Source organism: Marmota flaviventris, chromosome 15 (genome assembly GCF_047511675.1).
Source record: "Marmota flaviventris isolate mMarFla1 chromosome 15, mMarFla1.hap1, whole genome shotgun sequence".
In the NCBI taxonomy this organism is placed as follows: domain Eukaryota; kingdom Metazoa; phylum Chordata; class Mammalia; order Rodentia; family Sciuridae; genus Marmota; species Marmota flaviventris.
Window position 1 is genome coordinate 459,929 of NC_092512.1, and position 25,581 is coordinate 485,509.

Genomic DNA, 25,581 nt, shown 5'->3' on the forward strand with positions numbered 1-25,581 from the left:
TGCCAAAACGGCAGGGCCGGACTGCCCGGAGGAATGGGCAGCAGCAGCTCTTGTGGTAGCTGGGGGCCCGAGAGAGAGAGACACAGAGAGAGAGAGAGAGGTGTGTGTGTCAGAGAAGAGCAGCTAGAAGGAGCACTTTACCCTAGCAGCAAGGGAGGACCAGTGGAGAACACCCTCAGACTTTTAGAGAGAACGTCCTTGTCAAGTAGAGCTAAGAGTCCATAGGTGTTTACCCTCCTGAGACACAAGGACCCCTCAGTGAGAGTCCTGGAACTGAAGAGAGGAGAGAGCCCCGAGAGTGCCAAGGTGATAGGAGTCTAGAGAAAGCCAGATGCTGTCTGAAGGGAGAGTCTGGTAGTGAGAAAGAGCACCACCAGAGGGTGGCTGGAGCAGTGTGGTGCCCCACGTTCATCTCCCACCTCCGCCCCAGTCCCTCCTCCAGTGCACTCATGACTCCTGTCTTTTGCCTTTGGCACCTCATACCCATTGTATGCTGCAGGTCAACCATTTAGCATGCTAATAAAGGGTTCCTGCACATCTAGGGGCCCTTGGCTTTGGTATCAGCACCAACCACTACAGCTAGTGCCCTGACTCTGAAGCTCTCTTGGGCAAGCTTGCCTGGTATAGGGAGAAGAAACTGGGCTTTGGGTCTGGGTACAGATCACAGGTTTTGACTGGCCCCAGGTGCAGAGCCAAGGAGAAGGGGCTCATCTGAACTCTGTAGCACATTCCTGGGGAAAAATCACTTGAGTTCACTGTACTCATTCCCATTTTGCTTCTAGGATGGGGACTTCACAGTCTTTCCCTTCAGGAAGTGTTTCTGATCATGTTCCTTAAGTCCAGCCCATAGGACCCAGGTTCTACTGGCAGCTTTGTCTTGAACACCCGTCCCTTCTTGGCAACTGGCATGGACAAAAAGTCATTCCTATCTGTTAAAGGGGAGCCTGAGACCTGCCCTAGGCCGACAAAATAAGGAGGAGGTGGTACCCTCCTACTAAGGGCTTTTCCTTCAAGCTCCTGGGAGATGCCGAGCTTCCAAAGGCAACCTGGGAATGGGGAACTGTGGCTTCAGGAGGTCACCTGAAGTCCGAACTGGAATCCTCTCTGCCCCTCCCTTCCAGATTAACCGAAACCTGCTAATTGTGGCAGCCCTTGCAACTCCCCTCCCCCACAGCCTTTTCCTCCCTCCCCTCCCCCTTCCATCCGAATGATAAAGGGCCCGGCCTGCCTGCCCCAGCCAGGCCTCAGGCCCCAGGCCCAGCCTCCCCACACTACCCCACAGTCCTGAGCCTTCCACGAGGCCAGGCCCCTACCCACGCCTACAATCTCCCCTGCATGGGGCCCCAGGATCCAGAGCCAGCCTCGCAGCCCCCCAAGAGAAGAAAGAAGAGATACCTGCGGCATGACAAGCCCCCCTACACCTATTTGGCGATGATCGCCTTGGTAATTCAGGCTGCACCCTCCCGCAGGCTGAAGCTGGCCCAGGTGAGAGGCTCCCCCGCCTTCCTCATGCCCCGCGCTGGGCCTTTTCCCGGACTGGCTCCCCAACTCTCTCACTCTCAGGTGTAGCTTCCACCCCAACCTGGCCCACCCAGCTCTGCCACTGGGACCAGTCATGGAAGCCGAGGGACTCAAAGCGACCTTTCTTTCGGACCCTCCCCACCGCGTCTCCCTCTGGCGCATAAGTTTCCTCTGAGGGGGGTGCCCCTGAGCAGGGCTGTGAGGGAGGGGTGGGGTGCTGCCCCCCGCCTCGGCTCACTGCGCCGGTCAACCCCCGGTTTCAGATCATCCGTCAGGTCCAGGCCGTGTTCCCTTTCTTCAGGGATGACTACGAGGGTTGGAAGGACTCCATCCGTCACAACCTTTCCTCCAACCCGTGCTTCCGAAAGGTGGGGCCCTCGAAGGTCGGAGCCGGGGGCGGGGCGGGCGAGTAAGCCCCAAGCATCCGGGATTAGGCGGCCCCACCCAAACCTACCACCCCCCCAGGTGCCCAAGGACCCTGCGAAACCTCAGGCCAAGGGCAACTTCTGGGCCGTGGATGTGAGCCTCATCCCGGCAGAAGCGCTACGCCTGCAGAACACAGCCCTGTGCCGGCGCTGGCAGAACCCGGAGGCCCGCAGAGCATTCGCCAAGGACCTGAGCCCTTACGTGCTGCATGGCCAGACCTACCGGCCGCCCACACCCCATACGCCACCCAGCGAAGGCTTCAGCATCAAGTCCCTGTTAAGGGACCCGGGGGAGAGAGCACCCTGGCCCCAACAGTCCAGCCAGGCTGGACAGAGCAACCCAACTCAGGCAGACACAGGCTGCAGTGGGGAGGAGGTGGTGCCTACTCCACACTTACCCTCCTCTGAAAGGCTTCTGTGGCCTCTCTGCCCTCTCCCAGTGCCCACAGGAATGGAGAGGGAGACTTCCCAGGGGACAATCATTGGGCCCTCAGGCTTATCCCCAGAGCCCAGAACCTGGCCCTTGCACTACCTGCAAAGTACCTCCAACGCCGGGGTACTGTCCAGTGGGGGATGCAGGGCCTCCCTGTGGGGACAGTTGCCCACCTCCTACTTGCCCATCTACACACCCAATGTGGTAATGCCTTTAGCCCCACTACCATCCACTTCCTGTCCCCGGTGTCCACCTTCAACCAGCCCAGCCTACTGGGGGGTGGCCTCTGAATCCCAAGGGTCCCCCAGGCTGCTCTGGGATCTAGACACTCTCTTCCAGGGAGTACCACCCAACAAGAGCATCTATGATGTGTGGGTCAGCCACCCTCGTGACATGGCTGCCCCTGCTCCAGGCTGGCTGCTTTCCTGGTACAGCCTCTGAAGCTTTCTAGAGCAGGGGTTGCTTCTCTCCCCATCTCCTTGATGGGGAACCAAGGTAGGAAGATGTCTGTAGCCCCAATAGGCTCCAGCCTTGCTTAATGAGAGTCCACAATGTTTATTGGGCTGCTCCAGAAAAAGCTGACACTCAGCTGGGCACCAACCTGGGCTTGGTCAGTCTTGCCTCTCTGCCTCCCCCTACACCCAGGGGCAATGCTAAAGGAGCAGGACTCAACCTGGAGTAGCAAATCATGATTCTATCTTCAGGCCTAGCCCATCTATCTATTCATCCATCACCATCTGTCACCTCCCTCCTGGCTCCAGGCTGGGGGAGGGAGCTCCTTAATGGTGGGTCCAGCCTGAAGTCCTGCCATCCCTCAACTGTCTGAGGAGGTAGCACCTTTTGGGGAAAGGGTTAGGGAATAAAGACTGGACCCTACATAGACTTGAAGTCGTGGTAGTGGTGTAACATTAAAAGAATTTACAGCATTTTAATGCCTAGTCTTATTTTTGGAGCAGAGGTGGTGACCTGGGAAACTCCTTGGCCAGAGTCATGTCTGGTTCCTGTGGCTCTGGGATCCCCTGCTGTGTGCTGTGATAACGGCAAATGGTGATAAGGAGGGAGCTGAGGGCCTCTGACTCAGTGGGGAGGGGCAAAATCAATTCTCCAGGCTCTTCTCTGGCTGGGGTTGTAGGGAGCAACTCTGGAAGTTTGGAGAGAAGTAGGCCCCCAGAAGTCAAGAAGATTGTCTTGGGAGACCCGATATAGGAACTGTACTGCTGCCTCTGCCAGCAGAGTTATATCCCCAGGTCTCTTGTGCAGGGCCTCCACCCAAGACTAGGGGGGAAGGTCCCCTGAGGGCCCTAGGGCAGAGCATGAGCCGCTGTCAGGGCTGGGGCTTGGAGGGCTGACAGGAGACCTTGTAGGAGTGCAGGGGGTCCCAGTAAGTGGGGTGTCGGTACTGAGGGAGGAGGGGGTCTCGGAGCGTGGTGCCTTGCGGCGCCGGGCTGGTCCCAGCTCCACCTGACCCACTCGCTCCGCAAACTTGAGCGAACAGACGGTCTCCCCGAGATCCTCTGGCCGCGTAGAGATCTGAGGAGGAAAAGTGCTTGTGGGCCAGCCTGCGGTGCTTCACACACAAAGGACCCTCCTGCACTCCACCCGCTGCTGCCGGGGCGCACACCTGTAGAAGCAGCACAGCAGTGGTACCCGGACCAAGCGCAGGCTGCAACAGACGTGTGAGCTGCGAGTCGCGGAAGGGCACGTGGGGCCGGCGGGCACGCAAGGCAGCCATCACGCCTCCCAGCGCCAGCAGCGAGCGGTTGATAGTCTGGGCCTCCCGCAGACGCTGGGCACTGTTGGGATCTCCTCGCTGCGTGCCAGTAGCTCCCGCCTTCCAAGCACGCTCAGATCCCGCCAGGTCCACCAGGTGCAGCGTGCCTGCAAAGGTGAGCAAGCCCTACATGAAGGGAGGCCAGGCTTCAGGCACACTGGAAACCCTGCAAAAGCTCAGGCATTGCAGTGTTTGCTACCTGCAGTGCCTGGGGCGCTCGGTGGAGAAGCTGCACACAGCGTCAGTGTAACGAGAGCATGGGATCGGGAGCTGCGTGGGTTCATGGAAGTGGCGGCAGTGGCCCGGTTACTTCTCCCCAGGCTCAACATCTGTTAGGAGCGATGAGGCCGCGGCTGGTACACAGTCCCCAATCCCAGATGGGAGCAAGAGGAGAGGCCTTAGAGGGCATCTTTACCTGGTGCAAAGTCTCCAGGTTGGGCACGTCCCAGTGGGTGAGGCCAGCTACTTGGATTCCCCCCTGTCCTGCTGGGCCCTGCCTCACAGCTAGGCGCTCTGGAGGTCCTGGGGCCAGGAGGTCCCTGGGGAGACCAGGAGAGTTTGGTTCCAGGATTCTAAGGGTAGCAGGAGTCTTGGGCCAGGGCAAATAGTAGCCCACCACCCCTACAGCACAGCCCTGACCTGACTGCCTCATTGTAGATCTCCACCATGCTGAGGGTCACACGGTGCTGCCCTCCAGTCCCCATTTCCCTGAACAGTGACTGCAGCGCCCTGGGAGCTATGCCTGGGTCTTCAGGTGGGCCCTGAAGGTGGTGTGGAATACCCCATTGGGCTCACATTCAAGCCTCTGAGGCCTTCCCCCCCCCCAGGTGTGAGCTCCACCCCACCTCCATGCTGTATGTCTTTCCAGTCCCAGTCTGGCCATAGGTGAAGATGCAGACACTGTATCCTTGGAGGCAGGACAGCACAGCTGGTTCCAGCTCTCCAAAGACCTGAATGAAGGAGAGGTGGAAAAAGTGTCTTGAGCCCTTTCCAAGGTCTCTGTTTAGGACCTTGAAAGGTGGAAAGCACAGTGAAAAAAGTTTGTGTAGAACACAATTTGCTAGGGAAACGCCTCCAGGGGAGCACAGGGGGCTGCCCAGAAGATACCTTCTGCCTCCCTAGAAAAGGTGGTATTTGCAATAATGGGTGAGGCAAAGAAGGAAAGAGACGTGACAAAAAGGGAACAGCCTGTGCAAATAATGTGCAGTCCTGATGACCATTTAGGTGGTCCTGGGGAGCAGTGGTCAAGGGTCCAGGTGCTAGAGCTTGACTGCCTGGTCCCAACCCTAGATGTGACTGGAAGCAAATTACTCATTCTTTGTGGCTCTTCTGTGTTGTTCCTCTCTATGGCACCTGTCTTGAGGCTTAGTGGGCAGTGTCCAGGCAGTCCAGAGCAGCACTTGGCACACAAAGGATGAGAAGGATGAGACCAGAAAAGGCTCTGGGGGTATGGAGGGTAGTAACCAGCCAGGACTACTGGAACCTTGGCCCTGAGGGGAGCAAAGAGGTGACTGAGGGGCAGATGGATAGACATAATAGTTGCTTTCATTTTTTGCTTTATTTTTGTAGTATTGGGGATTGAACCCAGGGATTCTCTACCTGAGAGCTGAGCTACATCTCAGCTCTTATTATTTTTCATTCTGAGATAAGGTCTCACTAAGTTGTCCAAGTTGACCTTAAATTTGAAAATCCTCCTGCCTCACCCTCCTGAGTAGCTGGTATTACAGATGTGCACCACCATGACCAACAAAGAGTGGCCTTTTGGGCAATGACATAACCAACTTTCACTGTAGAAGGTTGCTGGTAACTGGGTGGCTGTCACCTCTGCTTAAAGTCTTGGCTAATGGCCATGAAGCCATAATCTAAAATTGCCAGTATGGGGGATAAGAGTCCACGATTGGGCAAAGGAGGCACGGCAGGTGGTGGTGCAGAAATGAGAGACACAGGAGAGGTTCTTGGTCACAGTGCAATGACCTGTCGGGCCAGCAGGCAACCTGGGTGTGCATCACTGCCAGCCCTGTCCCTTACCTAACCCTCTCCCAGCTCTGAGCCTCCATTTCAGTTATAGAAGCTCCAGGAGCAAAGTTTATATGTAGATGGAAACCGTGTATTAGAAAGGTGATGGCAGGCTGGGACTTGAGCCCTGCTTTTCTACTGGTGTCTGGCAGGAAAAAAAAGAGGAGAAAAAAATGGGATCTGAGCAAGGGAGTCGGGGAGTGCTGGGGCTGGACACTGGCCTGCTCACCCATGGCCCCCAACCTGCATTAGGGCCACAAAGCAAGGAGGGCTAATGCAATCCCAGCTGGGAAGAGCCTGGACCCCAGGGAGGAGCACTGATCTCTCATGGAAGCCTTAGAGGAGGCATCACTTGTGGGTCATGGCACTGTTCCTACCACTGTGGCACCCAGCTGTACTCTGTGGCCAGTTCTACATGAGCAGTAACTGTAAATCTCAGATAGGTTCATTTTCCTTAGTGTCCAGCTGGGCTGCCACTCCCCAACCCTCCAGCTGCTCCCTTCCCTTTTAGGCTAAAACTGATTCACCCTCCCTTCTATAGGTGGACAGACTGGAAGGGGAAGGAGCCTTTTCTGGACTCTGGGAGACTCTGAGGAAGGGTCAGAATAGGTGCAAGGGTGGCTGTCACCTCCTCCTGGCTGGCATCTGGAGAGAAGACCCAGTCCAGGTGGAAACGACGCTGGCGCCCTCGATAGCAGGTGGTGACTGTGCCCCCTGGTCCAGCCTCCACACTCACCAGGCTGCAGGGTGTACCTGGCCTCAGCCGACATAGCACCCGAATATTCCCTGCAGTGGGGATCAGGTCAGCAGATTGCCTTTTCACCACTGAGGCATAAAAAGCTTCCACTCTCTCCAGCCTACCCTCCCTGCCACTCTGCTCCCCAAGTTTGCCATACCCTTAAGCTCCAGCAGCCGCCCTGGGCATCCAGTTGGGGGCCCCTGTTGCCCCTCAGGGAGCTGAGTCCCAGCCCCTCCAGCTGACAATGCCCCCAGGGCCCAGGATACCTGAGGGAACATGGATTTGAGGATGACAAAGACAGGTGTCCCAGAGTCTCCAAGCAGGGTGGAATGCTGGGAGCAATAAAGAGCCCTTGTAGCCCCCAGCTGCAGTGATTCACAACTTTCAGTGGCTCTGGTCCCCTGGGGACATCCTTTGGTTGGCCTGACAAGGACATCATATCTATCCTTCTAGGCTTCTCAGCAACTGTCAGTTTGCACAGGATAGACATGAGATCATAAGTCACAAATAAGCTCTTCTAGTCTAAAAGCCTACAACTGACCCCCAAGTATGAGCATTCCTTAGAGCCAGGAAGCTCCAGAAATAATAGGAACTCCCCTGGAAGAACAGTGAACAGGCTACCCAGACAGACAGATGATGTGAAGAGAAGAGGGTTCCTGACCTGGCCCTGGGCCTCACTCAGCGAACCCTGACAGCTCTGGGTAAAGGTGCTGACCAGTCCTCTGAGGTCACCACAGCCCTGGCGCAGGCTGGCCATCCGGGTCCGAAGTCCTGAAGTGGGAAAATAGTTGAGAGGGAAAGCCCAGAACCCAGGGCCTTCCATGAGCCACATGCTCCCAAACCTTACCTGCCAGTTGCCCATGCACCTGTTGTAGTTCCCGTCTGCAGTTCTGCTCCGTCTCCTGCTGAAGCTGCTGAAGGGCCCCTCGAAGGCCCTGCAGCTGCACCTCCTGCACCCCCAGCTGCCCCACCGAACCCCACCCCTGTCACTAAGGAAACAGGCACTTACCAGGCCCTATCCCAGATGCCCCCTTCCCAGTGTCCCAGCCCTCCTTGTCCCTGGGCCCCGAGCCCACCTGGACTCGTAAGGCTTCTGTGGTGTCCTGGGCCTCCTGAAGCCGGCCCTGGAGCTCCAACAGTGCCTCTGCCTCCTCCTGCAGGAATTGGGAGCCAGGTAGGCCATCAAGTCAGGTGTGAACTCAGGGAGGGGCATTCCATGATCCATTTCACAGATAGAAAAACAAGTCAAGAGTGGCAGGCACAGACAAACCCATGCCTCCCAACTCCAGGCAGAACTCCTTTCCCTAGTCCCTCTACTTTCCTAGAATTGGTCACTGAGAGAATTATGAAGTGGGGGTTCTCCCAGATGCATCAGCCTCCCTGATGGGCTTGCTCTGCATAGACCACCCCAGGACCTGCCTATTAGAGACGACCTCCTGATAAATCCCACTGCTTCAGCAAACTCAAAGACCTAAGGAGGCTTGGGCACTGTTGCTGATGCCAGGTGTATACAAAGAGGAGCAACAAAGAGGCAGGATACCTGTGGGGCTCTGGTGGGGGGGCCTGGGCCCCAATGCAGCAGGAGGTCCCGAGTGAGGCTCAGGCTCTGTTTCAGGGCCTCATTCTCCAGTGTGAGATGCTGAACCCTTTTCTCTGAGTCTGTTGCCCCCTGGCAGAGATAGCTGCACTTAGGAACCATATGAAAATCCTGCAACCTCTTGCCCTCTCCCAGCCCCTGCTCCAACAGCCTCACCACTCCCAGGCGCAGTCTGCCCAGCTCCTCCTCCTGTTGCTCCAGCTGCTGCCTCAGTTCTTCCAGCTGCAAAAGAGTGGGATGAAACTCCTTTTTTGTATTTCACTCCCTCCAGTCCCTGCTGCTTCTGGGCCCCTCACCTGTCCAAGGATGAGCTGTTCCAGCCTCTGCCAAGCTCTCTGCTCCTCCTCCAATTGAGGCAACTGTTGCCCCTGGGCCTCACCCCTTGGCACCTCCTCTTGGATAGGGGTAGGCTGGTAAGGGCTGTCTTCTTGAGAAAGGGCTCCTAAAGAGGAGCGAGCTCAGTTAGTACTGAGGTGGCCTGAATTCTGGGGAGCAAAGCTGGGCTAGGGATCCCAGATTGCACGCCACCTAGATTCTAAAGGGATTCCCTTCCTCTACAGAAGATACCCTTTACAAACCATCTGGAGTTGGGGGCTGCACGTTGGAAGCTGGATGAGTCCCCTGGAGCAGGACCTGCCTCCCCCTGGGGCTCCGAATCCATGCCAGAAGAGCCAAGAGCTGACTGGTCACTGTCAACAGTGGAGGGACCTCCCCAGGCTGTGAGGAGATAAGAATCAGAGCAAGAAACCTGGAATGGTGGCCCACATCTGTAATCCAAGATACTGGGAAAGCTGAGGCAGAATGGCAAGTTTGAAACTCACCTCGGCAGCTTAGCAAGACCCTGTCTCGAAACAAACAAACAAACAAAAAGCAGGGATGTAGCTAATCCGTGGAGAGTCCTAGATTCAGTCCCCTGGACTAAGGAAAGCAGATTAAGAGCAGAGATGGAATGGGGCAGGACTGTGGGAGTCACAAGGGCTAAAGAAAGAGAAGTGATTGCTGGAGAGCTCCTCTGCCCTGCTCACCTTGCCCAACTCAGGAGGATTCCCGCAGCTCTCTTCTGCCCCCAACTGGACCGAGAGGAACTCAGCAAGGCGCATAAGCGCCTCTTCCAGTGACACCTCTGCTGGGCGGTCCTCGGCTCCGGCTTCAGGCCCATCCTCGGACTCGGAGCTGCCCGCTAGGCCAAGTAGTAGAAGGAGGGGGCATTTCAAGTCATCGTTGGAGACTGGGCCTCTTTTCCCTCCCAATGAGGTCACGGAATCCCTCCCTCCCTCAGACAGCGAGGATCCCTCCAGGACCCCGAGGCACTCCGGCCTGCACTTACCGGCCAGGCCTGTCAGCTCGGTCCACAGTTCTGGCGTAAGCTGGTCGGGGCGACGACGACCCCGGGGCTTGCAGTGGACTCTCTAGGAAGGGAGCAGGGGGCGTCCCTGAGGAGGAGGCAGGCAGCCTGTGGGGCTCCTTCCCTCCCGGAACTGGGCCAGAATGGTTGGGGCCGAGATCTAAGCTCCCAATGCCCGGACCAAGAGCAGGGTCCTCTGCACCGCCGCGTCCCTCAGGGCCAGCGTCCTGAGGATGTAAGCTGGGCAGGCCTACCACCACCCCATCTCCTGGAGGGGGGCGACCGGCGCGGCAGGCCCACACTGCTCACCTGGGCGGGGTCCCCAGGGTCGGCGGTCGCCGTAGCACCTCCATCCCTGCGGAAAAGGCTGTAGAAAATGTAGATGAGAAGCGAGTAGAAGGCGTACATGGGCGCGCGGGGCGGCAGAGGACCCCGCTACTCGCCGCCCCGCGTCCCGTGTCCCCGCGCCCGGACTCCGTACTCGCCCGCCGCAATGCCCATGCGCATGCTCGCGGCGGCCGCCCCCACGGCCCAGATCCCGCGCGCAGAAGGCTCGGGCTGAGGGGCGGGCGTGTGGTCGGGGGTTCTCTGAAACCGGCGTTCCCGCTACCGCACCTCACAAGGTCCGTCCGCTCACGGCTCCGCCGCTCGCCGCCCAGTTCTTAATTCGCTGACGGTCAGTACTGAGAACGCCCACGGCAGCCTCACCTCTTTTTGGAGTCCCTCGCGTCCTCCGCGGAGACCCCTACCACTCGTTCGTTACTAAGCACTCCGCGTCCAGGTGCGCCACCTCCCCACCCCTTGCAGCCCGCCCTCTTTCGAAGCCCCGCCCCTCGAAGCCCAGGCTCCGCTTGCAGCCCCGCCCCGCCCTACCTCCCAAGCCCCGCCCTACCTCCCAAGCCCCGCCCTACCTCCCAAGCCCCGCCCTACCTCCCAAGCCCCGCCCTACCTCCCAAGCCCCGCCCTACCCCAAGCCCCGCCTAGATCCCTCCGCTAAGCGAGCTCCTTCCAAATGCCAGCGCCCACAAACTAGCCCAGGCCGAGCTCCTAATGCTGGTGCCGACCTCGCGCCTTCGAGTCCTCCTAGAGCCTTCGACCGACCCCCTCAGGCCCCGCCCCGGCCTCTCTAGCCTCGACTCCTCTCGCTGGTGGCGGCGCTCGGCCGCGCTCGGCCCCGCTCGCCTGGGCCTCCGGAGGCCACCCGAGGCGGCGGGGCCGACCGCTGTGGACCTGCCAGGGCCTCTGGCTCGCCGCCATCAAGAACTGCGAACGGCTGGCGGCCCACAGATCTGCGCCGTGGATCCTTCCGGGCCGGGTGTCGAGGACGGCGCTTCCCTGAGTGCTGGGATAGGCCCAGGCCGCCACAAGGGCCTGCGTGCCCCGCCGCTCGGTCTCCCCCGCGTCCTGCACCTACTTGAGCTCATGCTCGCCCTGCCCAGCTCCCGAGTTTTGTTCCCGCTGTTTCCAGTCTAATTAGTCTTTTAGCACAGGTGTTTCCAGTGGCCTTGGGACTCTGGCAAATTTAGAACTGTACCTATTCTATCATCTAGTCATGGGACCCTGGAACCTGGGGTTCCCGCAGAGCTGCCGTTAGGGCTCCAGGTCCCTGACTTCTGTTACTCCACTCCAAGTTAAAACTCTCTTTCCTGTCTCCTCAAACTCATTACTGCCCAAGTGCCATGGCCCCCAAGCCCGGGAGTGAGTGGAGCACAGTCCTGTCCCACCTGGTGCTGGGAATGGTGTCTCTTCATGGAGCGGTGAGTTCTGCGCAGGTAAGTAACCCCACTCCCACACGCTAAAATCCTAGTTTGCTGCACCAGAGAGAGGGTGATGGGAGGCGAAGGTGGGACCAGGTCTCCATGAGAAGTCCAAACCTTTTCCTGTTTAAAGGGGTCACCTACCCTCTTGTTTCCTTCACTAACAGTCAAGTCGAGGGGCTGCTGCTGGTTTCCTGCTCCAGGCTTTGGCTGCTGCCTCCATGCTGGTCCCAGGGCTGGGCACACATGAAGATTGTCTCGCTGGAGCCTGGGTGACCACAGTCATCGGCCTGCCCCTTCTGGCTTTCGACTTCCACTGGGTGAACGGGGACCGCTCCTCTGCTAACCTACTCCTGGGCGGAGGCATGGTGCTGGCAGTGGCTGGTGATCACCTTGGCCCTGAAGGCTGCTCTGTGGCTGGTCAGGCAGTACTGCTGGTGGTGGCAGTGACCATCCTCATTGTGGCTATTTTCACAGCCAACACTTATGGGATGTGGGGGGGTGCCATGCTAGGTGTAGCAGGCCTCCTGAGCCGACTGGAGGAGGAGAGGCTGCTGCTGCTGCCGAAGGAGGATGTCTGTCGCTGGGCCCTGGCTGCAGGCAGTTGGGCCTATTGCCGGGCCCTGCACACACAGCGCCTGCAGTGGGAATGACAGTTGCACACAGCAAGGCTGAGCTTCTCCCTTGGCTACCACCTCCCTTTCCACCAGCCTGCTCCTGGAGCTTCCTCCCCTAGGAATAGGCTTTCCCTCCTCCTACAGTGGGCTTGCTGCAGGTTGACTGATCAGGAATGGAGCTTAGGTGCTGTCTCTTCTCCAGTCACTGTAGGAACTTGCCTAGACCAGAATGAAAGGGCCAGGGTCCCAGGCATTTTGGGGGCCTCCTTCTGGGAAAGACATAGTTGTGGGTTCAGAGAGACTTGATCTCCAATAAACCTTAGGAATTCTACAGGAATATGAAATTTGCCAATTCTTGAGAGGGACTGAGGAGCCTTTGGTGAGCTTCCTGAAGCCTCCAGGGCATCAGCTGCTTTCCCTGAACAAAGAGAGGGGATGTGCTGGAACATGCATGGGCTTCCTTCAGTCTGGCCTCCTTCTGGCACATTTGTCAGGAGGGGCTGCTGTGCCTTGAATATATAGCCCCAGAGCCCTTGCTCTCCTTTGACATAGTAGATTCCGGATATTGTTGCCCAGCCTGGCAGGTGGCCCTCTGGGGCAGTGACCTTCACGGGCTGATGGCTGGGTTAGTAAGGGCAAGGGAGGGCTGGCTGTACCGCAGCGATTCGCAGAAATGCATCTCCCTTCCCTGTTTGCCTTCCAGTCTGTGCGAGCAAAATCCTATTCCCTAAGACCTTCACTTTCCTCTGTGGACCCTTCTTCGGCCTCCAACCCCAGGGATAGGAAACCGGGTTGAACAGAGCAGGGGGTTAGAGGTCCCAAGTGTGCCCCCTCCCCCGGGCAGTTCCGATGTGTCCAGCAGAAGCATTTCCTATGCCGTACACGACGGGTGGTCGGCCGGGCTCTTTAAAGTTGGTGCCCTTCCACTCGGGAAAGCCAGGCCACATTCAACCCCGAGTGTTGGGACACGATGGCGAAGGGAGACCCCCGACCCCGCTGACTTGCCGCGTGTAGGGGCCGTTCTTTCGCCCCTAGGCGGGCTTCCTCACCTCAGGTGCGCGCCCCTCCACGGGTCGTCCTGGCCCCGCCCCTCAGGCCCACCTTCTACAGGAGGCGGGCCTCACGCGCTTCGTGCACCCATTGGCTCTGGGCGCCGTGCCGTCTAGTTCCAGGCGGCGGTCCCATTGGCCCCGCTTGGAGCCCACGTGATGGGGAGGACGAGGGGGCGGTGGCGCGGGGGGGCGCGCAGGGAAAACAAAGATGGCGGACGCGCCGGGGTCGGTGGCCGCGGCGGCTGCGGGGCGACGCGCGGGCCGGGCCCAGTGAGGCGGCGGCGCGGAGAGTAGGCTGTGGGGTCGAGGCGGCGGCAAGAGGCCGGCGGGGGCGCGCGGCGCCCCTAACTTCCAGCCGGCGAGCGCGCCGGCACCCGCCCGTCGGGCCGGCCGGCCGCAATGTCCGGCGCCGAGGAGGCCGGCGGGGGCGGCCCGGCCGCAGGGCCCGCGGGCTCCGTGCCTGCCGGGGTCGGGGCCGGGCCCGGGGCGGCCGCGGGACCGGCGGCGGCTGCGCTGGGCGAGGCGGCGGGGCCCGGGCTCCCGGACGAGGCGGGCCTGGCCGGCGCCCGGCAGCTGCAGGAGGCAGCCGGCGACCCCGACGCGCCGCCCAAGAAGCGGCTGCGGGCGGCCGAGGCGGCCGAGGCGGCGGCGGCGGCGGCGGCGGCGGGCAGCGGGAAGCTGGAGGAACGGCTCTACTCGGTGCTGTGCTGCACCGTGTGCCTGGACCTGCCCAAGGCCTCCGTGTACCAGGTAGGGCCGCCGGCCCTGCCCGGCGCCGCGTCTCCTCGAGCCGGGCCCGGAGGCCCGGGGCCGGCAGCCGGGACCCTCTCCGGTCCTCACCTCCGCCTTCTGCGCCCGCGGGACCCTGGAGCCTGTCCCGAAACTCCTCGTTTTCTCGCTCCTCTCCTTGCTCCGAACCCCCTTTTTCCGTGTTCCGACCCTCTGTCAGTTTCAGTTTTCTCTCTCTTGTTCAGATCCTGCCTCTCCCCTTCCAGGTTCCTTCAAGGTTCTCTTCTTGATACCTTCCGCTCCCCTCCAGCTGACCCCGAGGAGAGCTAGACAGGTGCCTATGCTCCCTGCCCATTCTTGGCGCTGCTCCTCACTCCCAGGCTTTCTGGGCGCACAGGCCCCTTTACTTGAGGGAGATCCTCTGTTCTGGCAGCCACACCCCCAAGCGTGTCCCTCCATTTCTGAACTCGTATACATTTTCTTTTCTGTTCTCCAGAGCCCTGTCAAATTCTTTCTGAAAAACAGGAAGGAGGGAGGGGACTGCCTTTTGTCCCTCCCCCAGCCCTCCTGCTCCGGTCTGGAGGAACCCCTGCTACAAGACTGGCAGTCAGGGTACTTTCTCCAGATCAAGCCAGAGTTTCCCACCCCAGCCCCCCTCATCCATTCCAAGCCTGGTTTCCTTGGTCTCCCATTCACCATCTGAGGGAGATCCAGTGCAGTGGATGGACTCGGGATCCTTGCCACCTCAGGGCTGCTTGATGGGTACCTGGTCCAGGTAGATCCAGAATGTCCCCTCCTGGTTACAGAGCAGACTTCTGGTTTAGGCCCAGAGTCAGTGGGCAGTATCAGTCTGCCTTCTCCTGATCGTCCCACCTTGGCCCCAGCCCCTTTGAGAAACAACGTGGGTTCCTGTCAATTATTTTGTACTTACAGGAGCTGGAAATGGCTGGTGGGTCCTTGCTTCTGTTTAGACAGGGTCCTGTGCGAGGGGGCCACATATGTAGGAAGCAGGATAGGGCTAGTTTGGGTTGCTATTTCCCTAGCCTCTGGGTCTCTCAGTCCTTTCTGCTCTGACCAGAGGTTGCTTGGGAGGACCCCAGTGTCCTGGATGGGGCAACCACCTTCATGCATGTCAGGCTGGGGTCAGTGGGGGGAGAATCTTCCACAGTCCTGGTCCCAGCACCAGCATTTACCCCTCTCCTTGGGGACCATCTGGACCCCTTTAACCCCTAGCCCATTTTTTCTTGCCTACAGCCTCATGGTCCCCTCTGCTGGAAGAGCTTTTCCTCTCCTTGGCCTTGAGTGAGAGCCAAGTCAGTAGTGGGGAGATCCCAGGGAAGTCAGGGGTATCCTTGTCTCCCTTCCTGTGAATGGTCCGGAGCTGGACTTGGCATGATGACAGGCCACCCAGTACTGGCTTCTAGTGTACACAGCTCTGCTTGTGGCCAGACAAGCTGGTGACCAGGCCTCTGAGCCTGGCTGGTTCAAACTAGCCTGTACTCTGTTCAGAGTAAGCTCTGGCCTGGGCAGCTAGAGGCAGGGCAGCTGAGCAGATGTAACAGGATGAAGTCCAGGGTTGCCCTGACTAGTGCCCTGCCAGGTGGAGGCTGCCCCGTGGCTTCCCTGAGAGCAGACAAGCTGAGCATGGGGAGCCATGGATACTGACACTAAGTTGTGGGCTCTGCCACAAGCCTCCATCCCACCTTCATTCTTCCCAGGTGACACTCAGAGCAAGAGTTTCTCTCTCATCTCTAGAAGTTGGGAGAAGGAACTAGAATATGTAGCTGTAGAAGAGCCTTTGGGCCCTGTGACGGAACTTTGGCTGCTTATGGACTTGCTGTGTGAAATGGGGAGGGGGCCAGGGGAAAGAAGGAAGCGTTCCTATTGCCTCTGAATGCCATTGGGGACACTTCCCATGGTGGTTCCCTGCCATGTACAGTGACTCTGGAGGTTAATTATTGCTGTCCCCACCAAGTCGTTGTGGGTCAGGACATACCATGCTCTTGCCTGGTCTTTCCAAAGGTTCTAGGCACAGATGGAGTGGGCATGCCCCTAGTCAGGGCCTACTGCTGACCACTACCTTGGCTTGGCCCCTTCATCTTTTGCTAGCCTTCATTGATGACCCACATTGATTGGCTGTCTATCGTGAACATTGATTGACTATCTATCGTGAACCAGTCTTTGCCTTCTTGCTCTCTGCTCCTCAGGCAACATTTTTCCCCCTGCTGCTGGGGATTGGACCTGAGGGCACTTTACTACTGAGTTACAGCCTCGGCCTTTTAAAAAAAAAAAAAAAAGAATTTTTTTTGTTTTGTTTTGTTTTTAATTTTTGAAACAGGTTCTCACTAAGTTATCAAGGCTGGTCTTGAACTTGTGATCCTCCTGCCTCAGACTTCCAAGTTACTAGAATTACAGGTGTGCAGCTTGGGTCCTGCTGGCAACATTTTGCCTGATCCCAGCAGAATTCATGGCTGGGAATGGGCCTCTGCCATGCCTAGTGTCCTGAGGGCTGGCTCAGGCACTCTGCTCTGACATGAGGGGAAGAGGCGGTGGCCATGCTGAGTCCTGTGTGTTGTATCTCACTCTGGGTTATGTGGTTGGCTGGTTACATGGCAACTTTAGAATATACTACCTGGCAGCCAGGCACCATTTGTGGTGCTAAGGAAGCTTTGGGTATTGGCAGAAACAGCCATGAGCCTCATGCATGTGTTCATCTACCTGGTTCAAAACTGAGTCCTTGGACCCACAGGGCCAGCTTCCCCATGGGCCAGACACATACACCAACATGTATCAGGTTGGGCAGTTTGTCAAGGCCCTCAAGCAAATGGTTCTCGCTGCTGTGGCCTATGTCATGTCGGGTTAAGGGCCACTGCAGGGATGGCCGATGCATGCTTTGATGTTCTGTGTGGGTGATAGGTGTGTCCTGGGCAACTGGCCTGGCGAGGTGTGCAGCCACCTTCCTGAATCCTGGGCAAGGCCCTTCCAAAGTTCCAGGCAGGCATCAGGGCAGGCAACCAGGTGTATGGCAGGAGGGCTGGAGGGGTAGCAGCAACACCCATTCAAGAGTTTAGGGGCAGGACAGGAAACTTATGCTGACACCCTGCTCTGGATACAGTCCTGGGCCCCAAGGGCAGTATGACCTGTTAGCACCTCTGCCTATGAAATACCTTCTCTGAGGAAGACCCAGCCTTGATGTGGTACCCAGGATGTTACAACCACAGCCTGATTCCTGACCTCCCTATCCCAGCTCTCCTGGCACAACCCTTTATAGAAGGCTCAACTTGGTTCTCCCTAAGGCAGACCCAGTCCCAGCCCTTTGTCTGGATGTCTGTGAGGCCCAAAGCCTGAGTCTTGACATCTGAAGGAAGACACTACTTGTCATTTCTACTCCTCATGAACTTTGAGGTACAGGAGTCAGTAGGTGGTGGTCTTTTATCATGGGATGTGGTCCAGCCTCCATCTGGTGTGACCATGGCCTTCTGGCATGCCCCATTGTTGCTCTAGCACACCTTGAGCTGCTCTTCATGTCACCCCTCACATCTGCTCTTCTTTTGGCTTGTCTGAGGCAGTGCCCCATGTCAAGACATTCCCCACTCCCTGCCACAAAAGTGCCCATCTCCCTCCCTAGTGCCTGAATCCCTCTCAGCCCTGAGGGAGGGTGGTATGTTCTGCTGCCATCCCACTCTAAGACCTTCTGCCTCCATGCCAAGTCTCGGCTCTGGGGACTTTTACCTGATTGACAGTCCTATCGATGAAAGGCCCAGAAAACAGGTACTGCTCCATCTCTGCCCACAGTCCCTCACTCCCTGAGAACATGTAGCAGCTCAGGCTTCATCATTCACATGGCCCATGAGCTCAGATACCACTGATATTTTTTTCCTTGAGACAGGAAAGAATTTTGGAAATAAGTCTGCTTAGATGTCCAAAACCCAGGACTGAGCAAGGAGGGTTTCTGTAGTTTCTATAGTCTATGTTGTTCTTTTTGTGGTGATAGTTTATCAATATAAGTCATTTTATTATTTGTAGTATTGGGGATTGAATCTAGGGCTTTGCACATACTAGGCAAATGCTCAATCAGTGAGGTATGTTCCCAGCCTTTTAAAATTTAATTTAATTTAGTTTTGAGGCAAGGTCTTACTAAGTTGCCTAGACTAGCCTTGAATTTGTTATCCTCCTGCCTCAGCCTCCTGAGTTGATGGAATTTCAGGCATGTGCCACTGCACCCAGCTTTAAATTACTTTTAAGCAGTATTTGCTACTGAGAGCATTTCTAGGTGGGATGGGGGTGAGTTGCTGAGCCCCACCTGAATTTTGACATCAGGAGGGGAGGTCAGATTTCATCTGATTCAGTAATTCAGATCTAGCCTGAGTGGAAGGTTTAAATCCTGCCTTCTCCCTTAATGATTATGTGGCCTTGGACAAGGAACTAGTCCTGCTCAGGCCCATGCTAAGGAGGTTAAGGAGGCTTGGTTGAGTGTGGGATATGTCCCAAAGTACCACTGTGGTTGTTAAAGCCTTGCCTACACTGGGAGGCTCTTGGGAGGAAGGAGGCACCTCCAACTACTGAGCAGTGCTTTAGGGTTAGTGTCCAAGGGGAAATCCCTCAGCTATATTTTGGTATTGTGACCTCTGCAAAGGGCTGTGGGTCTCTGACCACTGGGCAGAAGGGTAGACTGTTCACATGGGTCTGGGTAGTGGAAAGAGTGGGTCCCCAGGGTTTGAAAGGATCATGTGGTACAGGGTGGAAAGAGGTCCTAAAAGGCCAGCTGACCACAGAAAACTCATGACTAACTGGAAGTCGTGGGGCCCCATCTCTAGGACCTGCTTGTGGCCAGGCTTCTCTTTGGGCTGGGACAGGGCCACTCATATGAACTCCGGGTATACACAGGCTGAGCACATGTGAACTGCCTGCAACAAGGTGGAGAGAGGGCTAGGTGCTGTCCTGGGATGTACAGGCTATGTCTAGGTCTTCCTGGGCTCTGCTGTGGATGATCATAAGGGTGGTGTATGTTTTGTACCTGCTGTGGTCTGGCTCCCCACCCTTGCCACCAGTCACTTTAACCCTCTTACCTCATTATAATCATCACCTTGTGCATGTGAGGAAACTAAGAAGAAAATTGATGAGGCTAAAGTCATGCTGCTGTTGACCTTGGTCTGGGGTCTGAGTCCAGAACTGTGGCTCCAAGCCAGCATCTGCCCTAGGAGGGATTGCTTGGGAGGCCCTGTAGTGTTGTTCTGGATTGCAGGTACAAGTCCTCCTGGCTGCTGTAGGAGGGCAACCTGACCTGCGTTCTGGAGGTACCTGGGCTCTTGGGTGCCTGACCCTACCATGTTGAGTGAGCATTGTGTGTAGTCATTGGGTGGGGCCCAGCTTCTGGCTTGGCAGTGGGCACAAATCAAGGGGCCATGTACAGTCTGGCCCACCCACTGCTGAAACTGTGTGGCTACCCTATGGCCAGGCCTATGTGTGTTCAGGAGGTTGACAGAAGACATTAGGGCATAGTGACCACCCTGCTGTGGTCAGACTGTCTGATCTGAAAGTTTACCTGGAGAATGTCCCTTAGCTGGTGAGGGGCTGTGTGTGGGTGTGACTTGTCCAGTATGCCATAGAACATCTTCAGCTGAGTAGTTGTCAGGGGTGAAGGGGCAGTGACCCCAGAGCTTACAGATCCCCCAGGAGGCCCAGAGGGAGACTAAAGAGGGCAGGATTAATACCACCTCTCCCATAGTGAGGAATTAACTACTTGTTTTGGGGTCTGTGGCCAGGGGTTGGTAGCAAGTGTGGTGCTGAGAAGTCATGGTGCTGTGCTTGGCAGCCTTGATACCCACCTGGCAGGACCCAGGATAGCTGGGGTGCTTATAATCAGGAGGAGAGGCCCAGTGGGCCAGGATGGGGGCAAGTGGCCCCAGCCCTGCTTGGAAGTGCTGGGAAGACCAGGCTGTAGCCAGCAATACTGTTGCCCTCTCCTCAGGCTGGTGGACCCTGGAGGCAGCTCTTAGCTGGGCCCAGAGCTTCATCCAAGGCCTAGGTAGCCTCAAAGCAGGGGACTCGTGCCAGTTCCTTGTGGGCTTCCCTCTTGAGGGATGCCTCATGGTGCTACATGGCTGGCTCCCCTCTGAGGAGGCAACTTGAGGAATATGTGGCCATCTGATACTGTGCTATGTCCTGCCCTCCCTGGCAGTATCAGCAGCAGCCCTTGGACCAGACAGTCCAAGTAGGTGGGGGCAAAGAGAGGCCCTGTGACCTGAGCCCTTGTGCTACCCACATTCCACACCCCACTGACTCCTGGGGCTATACAAAGCAACCTGGTTTTCCCACCAGGACTTGCCTTAACCCCCTCCTCAGCCAGCTTCTATGTCTGGACCTGCTGCTGCCTGGCCCCTGCTAGGTTCTCTCATCCAGGCTGTACCCAGCCAGTCACTCCTCACTCGCTGTAGTGTGTTTTAATTTCTAACCTAACTTAGAGCATGAGACTTGAATGCAGATGATGTGTGGTGTTTTTCTAGATGTGGTTTCTGTGGCAGTACTCTGTTGCCATCAGTCCTCAGCATGTAGGTTCCATCAGGCCTGGCCTGAGAGGTCCTGCTGAAGCAATAGAAAGATAGCAAGGATTCACTAAGGACCCCACCTGTATAGTGTGATCCCTGGCATAGCCAGGTGGCAGCTTATGAACATCCTTCTCCCCAGTGCACACTGTCTAGAAGCTGTAGTGTGATGGGCTTGGCATATGGGTGTCTCTCTGTCTTCCTCTGTGCTGCTGGCATGGAACCAGTGCCTCTACAGGCTAGACAAGTGCTCTCCCACTGAGCTAGACCCCAGCACCTGGGCCTCCCCTCTCATACTGTGAGCCTCTTGAGGTCTTCCTACCCCAAGTCCTTTGATGGCACCGTGTGATGCTCAGAGGTGTATGTTGAACAAGTGAGAGATGCAAGATGGGAATGATTGTGGCAGCACTGTCCACATGAGCAAGGTCCCCCCAGCAGGAGCGGTCTGGCTCTTGCTGACCCAGTTTACACCAACCCAACACAGTACCATGTTCGCTCACAGCCCCCATTCCTACCTGCCTCCATCCTGGGTCATCCTGGCCTCCTGCCTGCTACAGCTCTATGTCATTCTGGTGATAGATAGCCCCAGCAAGTAGCTCCTCTTTCTGGGCAGTTGCAGCTGCTGGCTTTCACCTGTGCTCACTAGCAAGGGCTGGCATGAAGAACCAGGGTTTAGGTCACCCTGAGGGCCCTAGTCCCCACATGAGCAGCCTTTCAAGAAGGCACAGAGAGAGAGCCTGCTGCAGTGTGTGGGGAGCAGCTTCCACTCCCCAATGAGACAGCTGCTGGCTGAGGGCCTCTGCCTTGCCAGGCCAAGAACCAGATGTTCTTATAGGACAGGGCAAAGGAAAACTCCAGGTTCTAAGACCTGCGTTTGCCAAATCAATCTCCACCAGTCAGGCTTGCTTCAGGGAAGAGGCGGAACCCCCATGACCTGATGGTGCCCCACAGAGCTCAAGCTGACTGAGTCCTGGCACCCCCTGGAGCAGCTGTTACATTTTCTAGACACCAACATGAACTGGGGACTGGCGTATGCTCCCTCCTCTCCTCACCAGCTGGAGTCCCTTGGGACAACTGACCAAGCTGACGCTACGGGAAAGGGCGGGCACGTGTGTGCGCGCGTCCCGCAGGTCTGTGAGCTTCATCTCCCTTTCCTTCTTCACAGTGTACTAATGGTCACTTGATGTGCGCTGGCTGTTTTATCCACCTACTAGCAGATGCCCGGCTGAAGGAGGAGCAGGCCACATGCCCCAACTGTCGTTGTGAGATCAGTAAGAGCCTCTGCTGCCGGAACCTGGCTGTGGAGAAAGCCGTGAGCGAGCTGCCCTCAGAATGTGGCTTTTGCCTGCGCCAGTTTCCTCGTTCCATCCTGGAGAGGCACCAGAAAGAGGAATGCCAGGACAGGTAACCACTAAGGCTCTGGCTCCACCACACACGTGGGCCCAGGATGGGGCTGGAAGCCCACCCTGGTGCAGGCAAGTTCCCTCCCAGGACAGGCTAGTTTGTCCTTGTTGTCTGGGCCTTGGGTACCGTATGCAACATAACAAACCTGTAGGCCCCAGGGTAGGGGGAGCGCATGGGGCTTCCCATGGGACAGGGCAGGTTCTATGCCCATTTGCTATCTAGACATGACCCTGACCTTCAGGGTTCTCTGGCCATGGGGTAGCCCCTCAGAAGTCCCAGGACAGTGTGGCCAGCTCAGGAACTCTAGAAGCTCTGCTCTACAACATGGGCCCAGTAGGTGGACAGGGCCGCTCAACCAGTGGATCCCTAATACCAGGCCTACTCTGTAATGATGTTGTGTGGGACCATGACAGTGGTCATTGGCTCCTTATTATGAAGAAACACCACAGCAGTGGGTACAAAAAGCATGCTGGCTTATAGCTCTCTCACTCCCCCCCCCAACCCCCCGCCCCCACTCTCTATTTCTGTCTTCTTCTCCTTCCCTCTTTCACTGTCTCCCTCCTCCCTCCTCCTCCTCCTCCTCCTCTCTCTCTCTCTCAAACACACACCACATGTGGGCATGCAGGTACAACTGTTCTCTGAGCCTGTCCTTGTGGCTGGGCTCAGGATTAAGTATGTCCTACTGGAAGAGGTTTTTGACTGAGTAGAAGCTGCCTCTGGGGGATAGCTGGTCACAGCCACCTGCTTCTGGCATAGATGTGACCTCAGTGTTCACCTTCTCCCAGGGTGACCCAGTGCAAATATAAGCGCATCGGCTGCCCATGGCATGGCCCTTTCCATGAGCTGACAGTGCATGAAGCTGCATGTGCCCACCCCACCAAGACGGGCAATGAGTTGATGGAGATCCTAGATGAGATGGACCAGAGCCACCGCAAGGAAATGCAACTCTACAATAGCATCTTCAGCCTGCTCAGCTTTGAGAAGATTGGCTACACAGGTGAGGTGCCCCACTGCCCTCTGCATGCCACACGGGTATGAACTGGGGATGATGCTGGTGACCAGAAGCTGGGTATTGGGGACAGCAGGCTCTGTGCAGTGGGCACAGGCTGCGCCGGATGGCTAGGCTCTGGACAACCTCCAGGTGGACAGGAGGATATCTCAGGGAAAAAAAAGATAGGTCAGGTCGGAGACTGAGCAGAGGGAGGGGCCAACAGGGCCTAGGGCATACCTGCATGGCTCTCACAGTAGCCCCTGCCCCTGTCCTCCCCACCCTGGCCTACCATCCCAGCAAGCTGGTATCACGGTGTGGGGCTCCACTGCCTTGGGACAGGTGGGGTCTAACCAGGAAGCGGGGCGTGTGTTAGGGAAGCCTGGGAACTCAGGGCTGCCACTCAGAGCTGGAGCAAGAGGAGCCTCCATCAGGTCAGGCCCTGTCGGCAGACCTCACTGAAGCCACCACAGGCCTCCCAAGGCTGGTAAGAAGCTGTTCAGGGACAGGACTCCAGAGCAAACTGAGGGCACCCAGCTCAGGCTGTAGAACCAGGAATGGATGTCCACAGATGGGCAGACTGGACTGGGCCTAGGCCCACTGGATCTTGTGGCTCCTGGGCTACTGCTACCACCTTTGAACATTTCGGAAAGCAGGAGTCAGGCTGGAGCCTGGTTCAGAGGACAGCAAGAAGCACCTGCAGACAATGGGACACTCAGGGAGACCCCATCCCTCTACTGCTCAGCAACACCAGGTGGCCAGGGCAACCATGCAGCCAGTCACACCATGCTGCCTAGACTGAGCTTGGCTGGGTATAGACCTGAGCAGGCTCCAGAGGCTGAGGGCCCAGGGGGCTACAGCAGCAGAAAGCCACAGCCCCTGGTTAAGAGCAGCCTCAGCTGATCGGACAGGCCCTGTGGGGTCTGGGTGGGCAGGGGCATGTGGCTACATCAGTGGCCAGGTAGGAAGCCCCATCCATGCAGGAAGGACTGGTTGCCTGGGAACCCACACCTCCACAGAGGGACTTGCCAGCCACAGGCTGTGGGTACAAAAGAGGACTGCAAAAGCAGGTCTGCCCGCTGACTGACAGCCCCAGAGATGCCAGGCAGAGCCTGGTTGCAGCTGGACACCTGAGGACCTGGCGCTCCCCTCGGGCAGGACTGGGTGCCACTTACTCACCTGCCGGCTTTTCTGGCAGCTCTGTATCCAAACCAATAAAGTACACTTGTTCTCAGAACTGCATCCTGTCTGTGTGTCTGCTTACCCCGCCCCTGCTGGGACACCAGGGCTAGGGTGAGGAGGGTGGTCCATGGGTCAGCCACGCCTGGGAGATGGCCTGACCTCCCATAGCCTTGGGTTCTACAGCTAATTGGTGTTTATATCCCCGGACCCCTGAAAGCTTGTGCGCCTCCATGTGCAATACTTGCATTTGACTTGCCTTGTGACAAGTAGAGCTCACTAGGTCCGGGTAAGTTGCCTTTCTCCCTGGCTGAGCCTGTCCTCAGCCTGGTCAGAGAAGGCGCCACCACCCAGCTCTGCCCAACACTAACGGCTGGCTGTTTCTGGCCCTGTCTGTCTCCACAGAAGTCCAGTTCCGACCATACCGCACGGATGACTTCATCACACGCCTGTACTATGAAACACCGCGGTTCACAGTGCTGAACCAGACATGGGTCCTGAAGGCTCGTGTGAATGACTCAGAGCGCAACCCCAACCTGTCTTGCAAGCGCACACTTTCCTTCCAGCTCCTCCTCAAGAGCAAGGTCACAGCACCCCTGGAGTGCTCCTTCCTGCTGCTCAAGGGCCCGTATGATGATGTGCGGATCAGTCCTGTCATCTACCACTTTGTCTTCACCAACGAGAGCAATGAGACGGACTATGTGCCTCTGCCCATCATCGACTCTGTGGAGTGCAACAAGCTGCTGGCTGCCAAGAACATCAACCTGCGGCTCTTCCTCTTCCAGATACAGAAGTAGGATGGGCTCAGGATGCCCAAGGAGCTGAGGGCCAAGGCCGGCGCCGCCATCCCATCCACCCCTGGCTTGGCAGCGGCTTCACATGACCATCTGATCATTTTAGCAAAAGAGGAGAACAGACAAAACCAAACACTGGGAAAGTCTGCATGCGTGTGCCACAGGGTCCCTGCCTCCAGCTCCCCCTCTTCCCGGCCTCCCCCTCCTGAGGGTGGCTGGAGGCTGGGCTGACCGCAGAGGAGACAGTGCTTTGGGCTGCCCAGGCTCAGGGATGGGTGGTGAGGAGGGCAAGAACCAGCGGCCCTGCCCCTGCACCCATCCTCACAGTGAGGCAGCACTGCCTGCTCTGGTCCCGGGCCGGGCTCAGGGGCCCTCGCTGACTTCAGACGGCATATTTGATTGCAATTAAAAGGCAGCCTTGTTTCCTACTTTCTGTTTTGTTGGAGGGGAAGGAGTGGCTGTGAATGGACGGCGTGGGAGCTCTGGTATGGCTTGGGGGTTACTGTTACGGCACCTGTGTGTGCCCCCAAGAGAGACTTGGAGACATTGCATCTCCCACAGTCTGTCACAGGTCTCTGGACTGAGGCCTAGACAGGGACAGCCATGAAGGGTCGGGACGCCCCCCCCAGCTACCCGGCTACTTCAGGGAGGCAAGACTCAGCCACCAGG

General features: G+C 57.4%; 4 protein-coding genes across 14 annotated transcripts; 3 read left to right on the forward strand and 1 right to left on the reverse strand.

Moving 5' to 3' along the window:
• Positions 1-1,335: 1,335 nt before the first annotated feature.
• On the forward strand, positions 1,336-2,921 carry Foxh1 (forkhead box H1). The gene is made up of 3 exons (XM_027948455.2): positions 1,336-1,485; positions 1,785-1,889; positions 1,987-2,921. The coding sequence occupies exons 1-3, from the start codon at positions 1,336-1,338 to the stop codon at positions 2,818-2,820; spliced, it is 1,089 nt and encodes a 362-aa protein (XP_027804256.1). The 3' UTR covers positions 2,821-2,921.
• On the reverse strand, positions 2,915-14,264 carry Kifc2 (kinesin family member C2). Of its 11 annotated transcripts, XM_071602017.1 has the most exons (21): positions 11,749-11,832; positions 11,572-11,658; positions 10,157-10,214; positions 9,830-9,911; positions 9,528-9,682; positions 9,324-9,343; positions 9,070-9,219; positions 8,799-8,944; positions 8,659-8,724; positions 8,446-8,574; positions 7,982-8,059; positions 7,753-7,867; positions 7,567-7,676; positions 7,063-7,171; positions 6,795-6,952; positions 5,462-5,640; positions 4,996-5,100; positions 4,566-4,689; positions 4,350-4,479; positions 4,001-4,257; positions 2,915-3,909 (listed from the first exon to the last, which is right to left on the reverse strand). In XM_071602017.1, exons 5-21 carry the CDS (start codon positions 9,659-9,661, stop codon positions 3,655-3,657), a joined length of 2,265 nt encoding a protein of 754 aa, XP_071458118.1. In that variant the 5' UTR covers positions 9,662-9,682; positions 9,830-9,911; positions 10,157-10,214; positions 11,572-11,658; positions 11,749-11,832; the 3' UTR covers positions 2,915-3,654. The 11 variants fall into 11 exon arrangements, with proteins under 11 accessions (XP_071458118.1, XP_071458117.1, XP_071458121.1 ...); XM_071602016.1 differs by lacking the exon at positions 11,572-11,658 and having other exon boundaries at positions 11,749-11,839; XM_071602020.1 differs by lacking the exons at positions 9,324-9,343; positions 11,572-11,658; positions 11,749-11,832 and adding an exon at positions 14,114-14,264 and having other exon boundaries at positions 9,081-9,219.
• On the forward strand, positions 10,833-12,552 carry Tmem276 (transmembrane protein 276). The gene is made up of 2 exons (XM_071602048.1): positions 10,833-11,619; positions 11,772-12,552. The coding sequence occupies exons 1-2, from the start codon at positions 11,527-11,529 to the stop codon at positions 12,255-12,257; spliced, it is 579 nt and encodes a 192-aa protein (XP_071458149.1). The 5' UTR covers positions 10,833-11,526; the 3' UTR covers positions 12,258-12,552.
• Zftraf1 (zinc finger TRAF-type containing 1) lies at positions 13,658-25,340 on the forward strand. Its single transcript, XM_071602046.1, has 4 exons — positions 13,658-14,023; positions 21,713-21,951; positions 22,737-22,948; positions 24,524-25,340. Exons 1-4 carry the CDS (start codon positions 13,673-13,675, stop codon positions 24,913-24,915), a joined length of 1,194 nt encoding a protein of 397 aa, XP_071458147.1. The 5' UTR covers positions 13,658-13,672; the 3' UTR covers positions 24,916-25,340.
• The last annotated feature ends 241 nt before the right edge of the window (positions 25,341-25,581 follow it).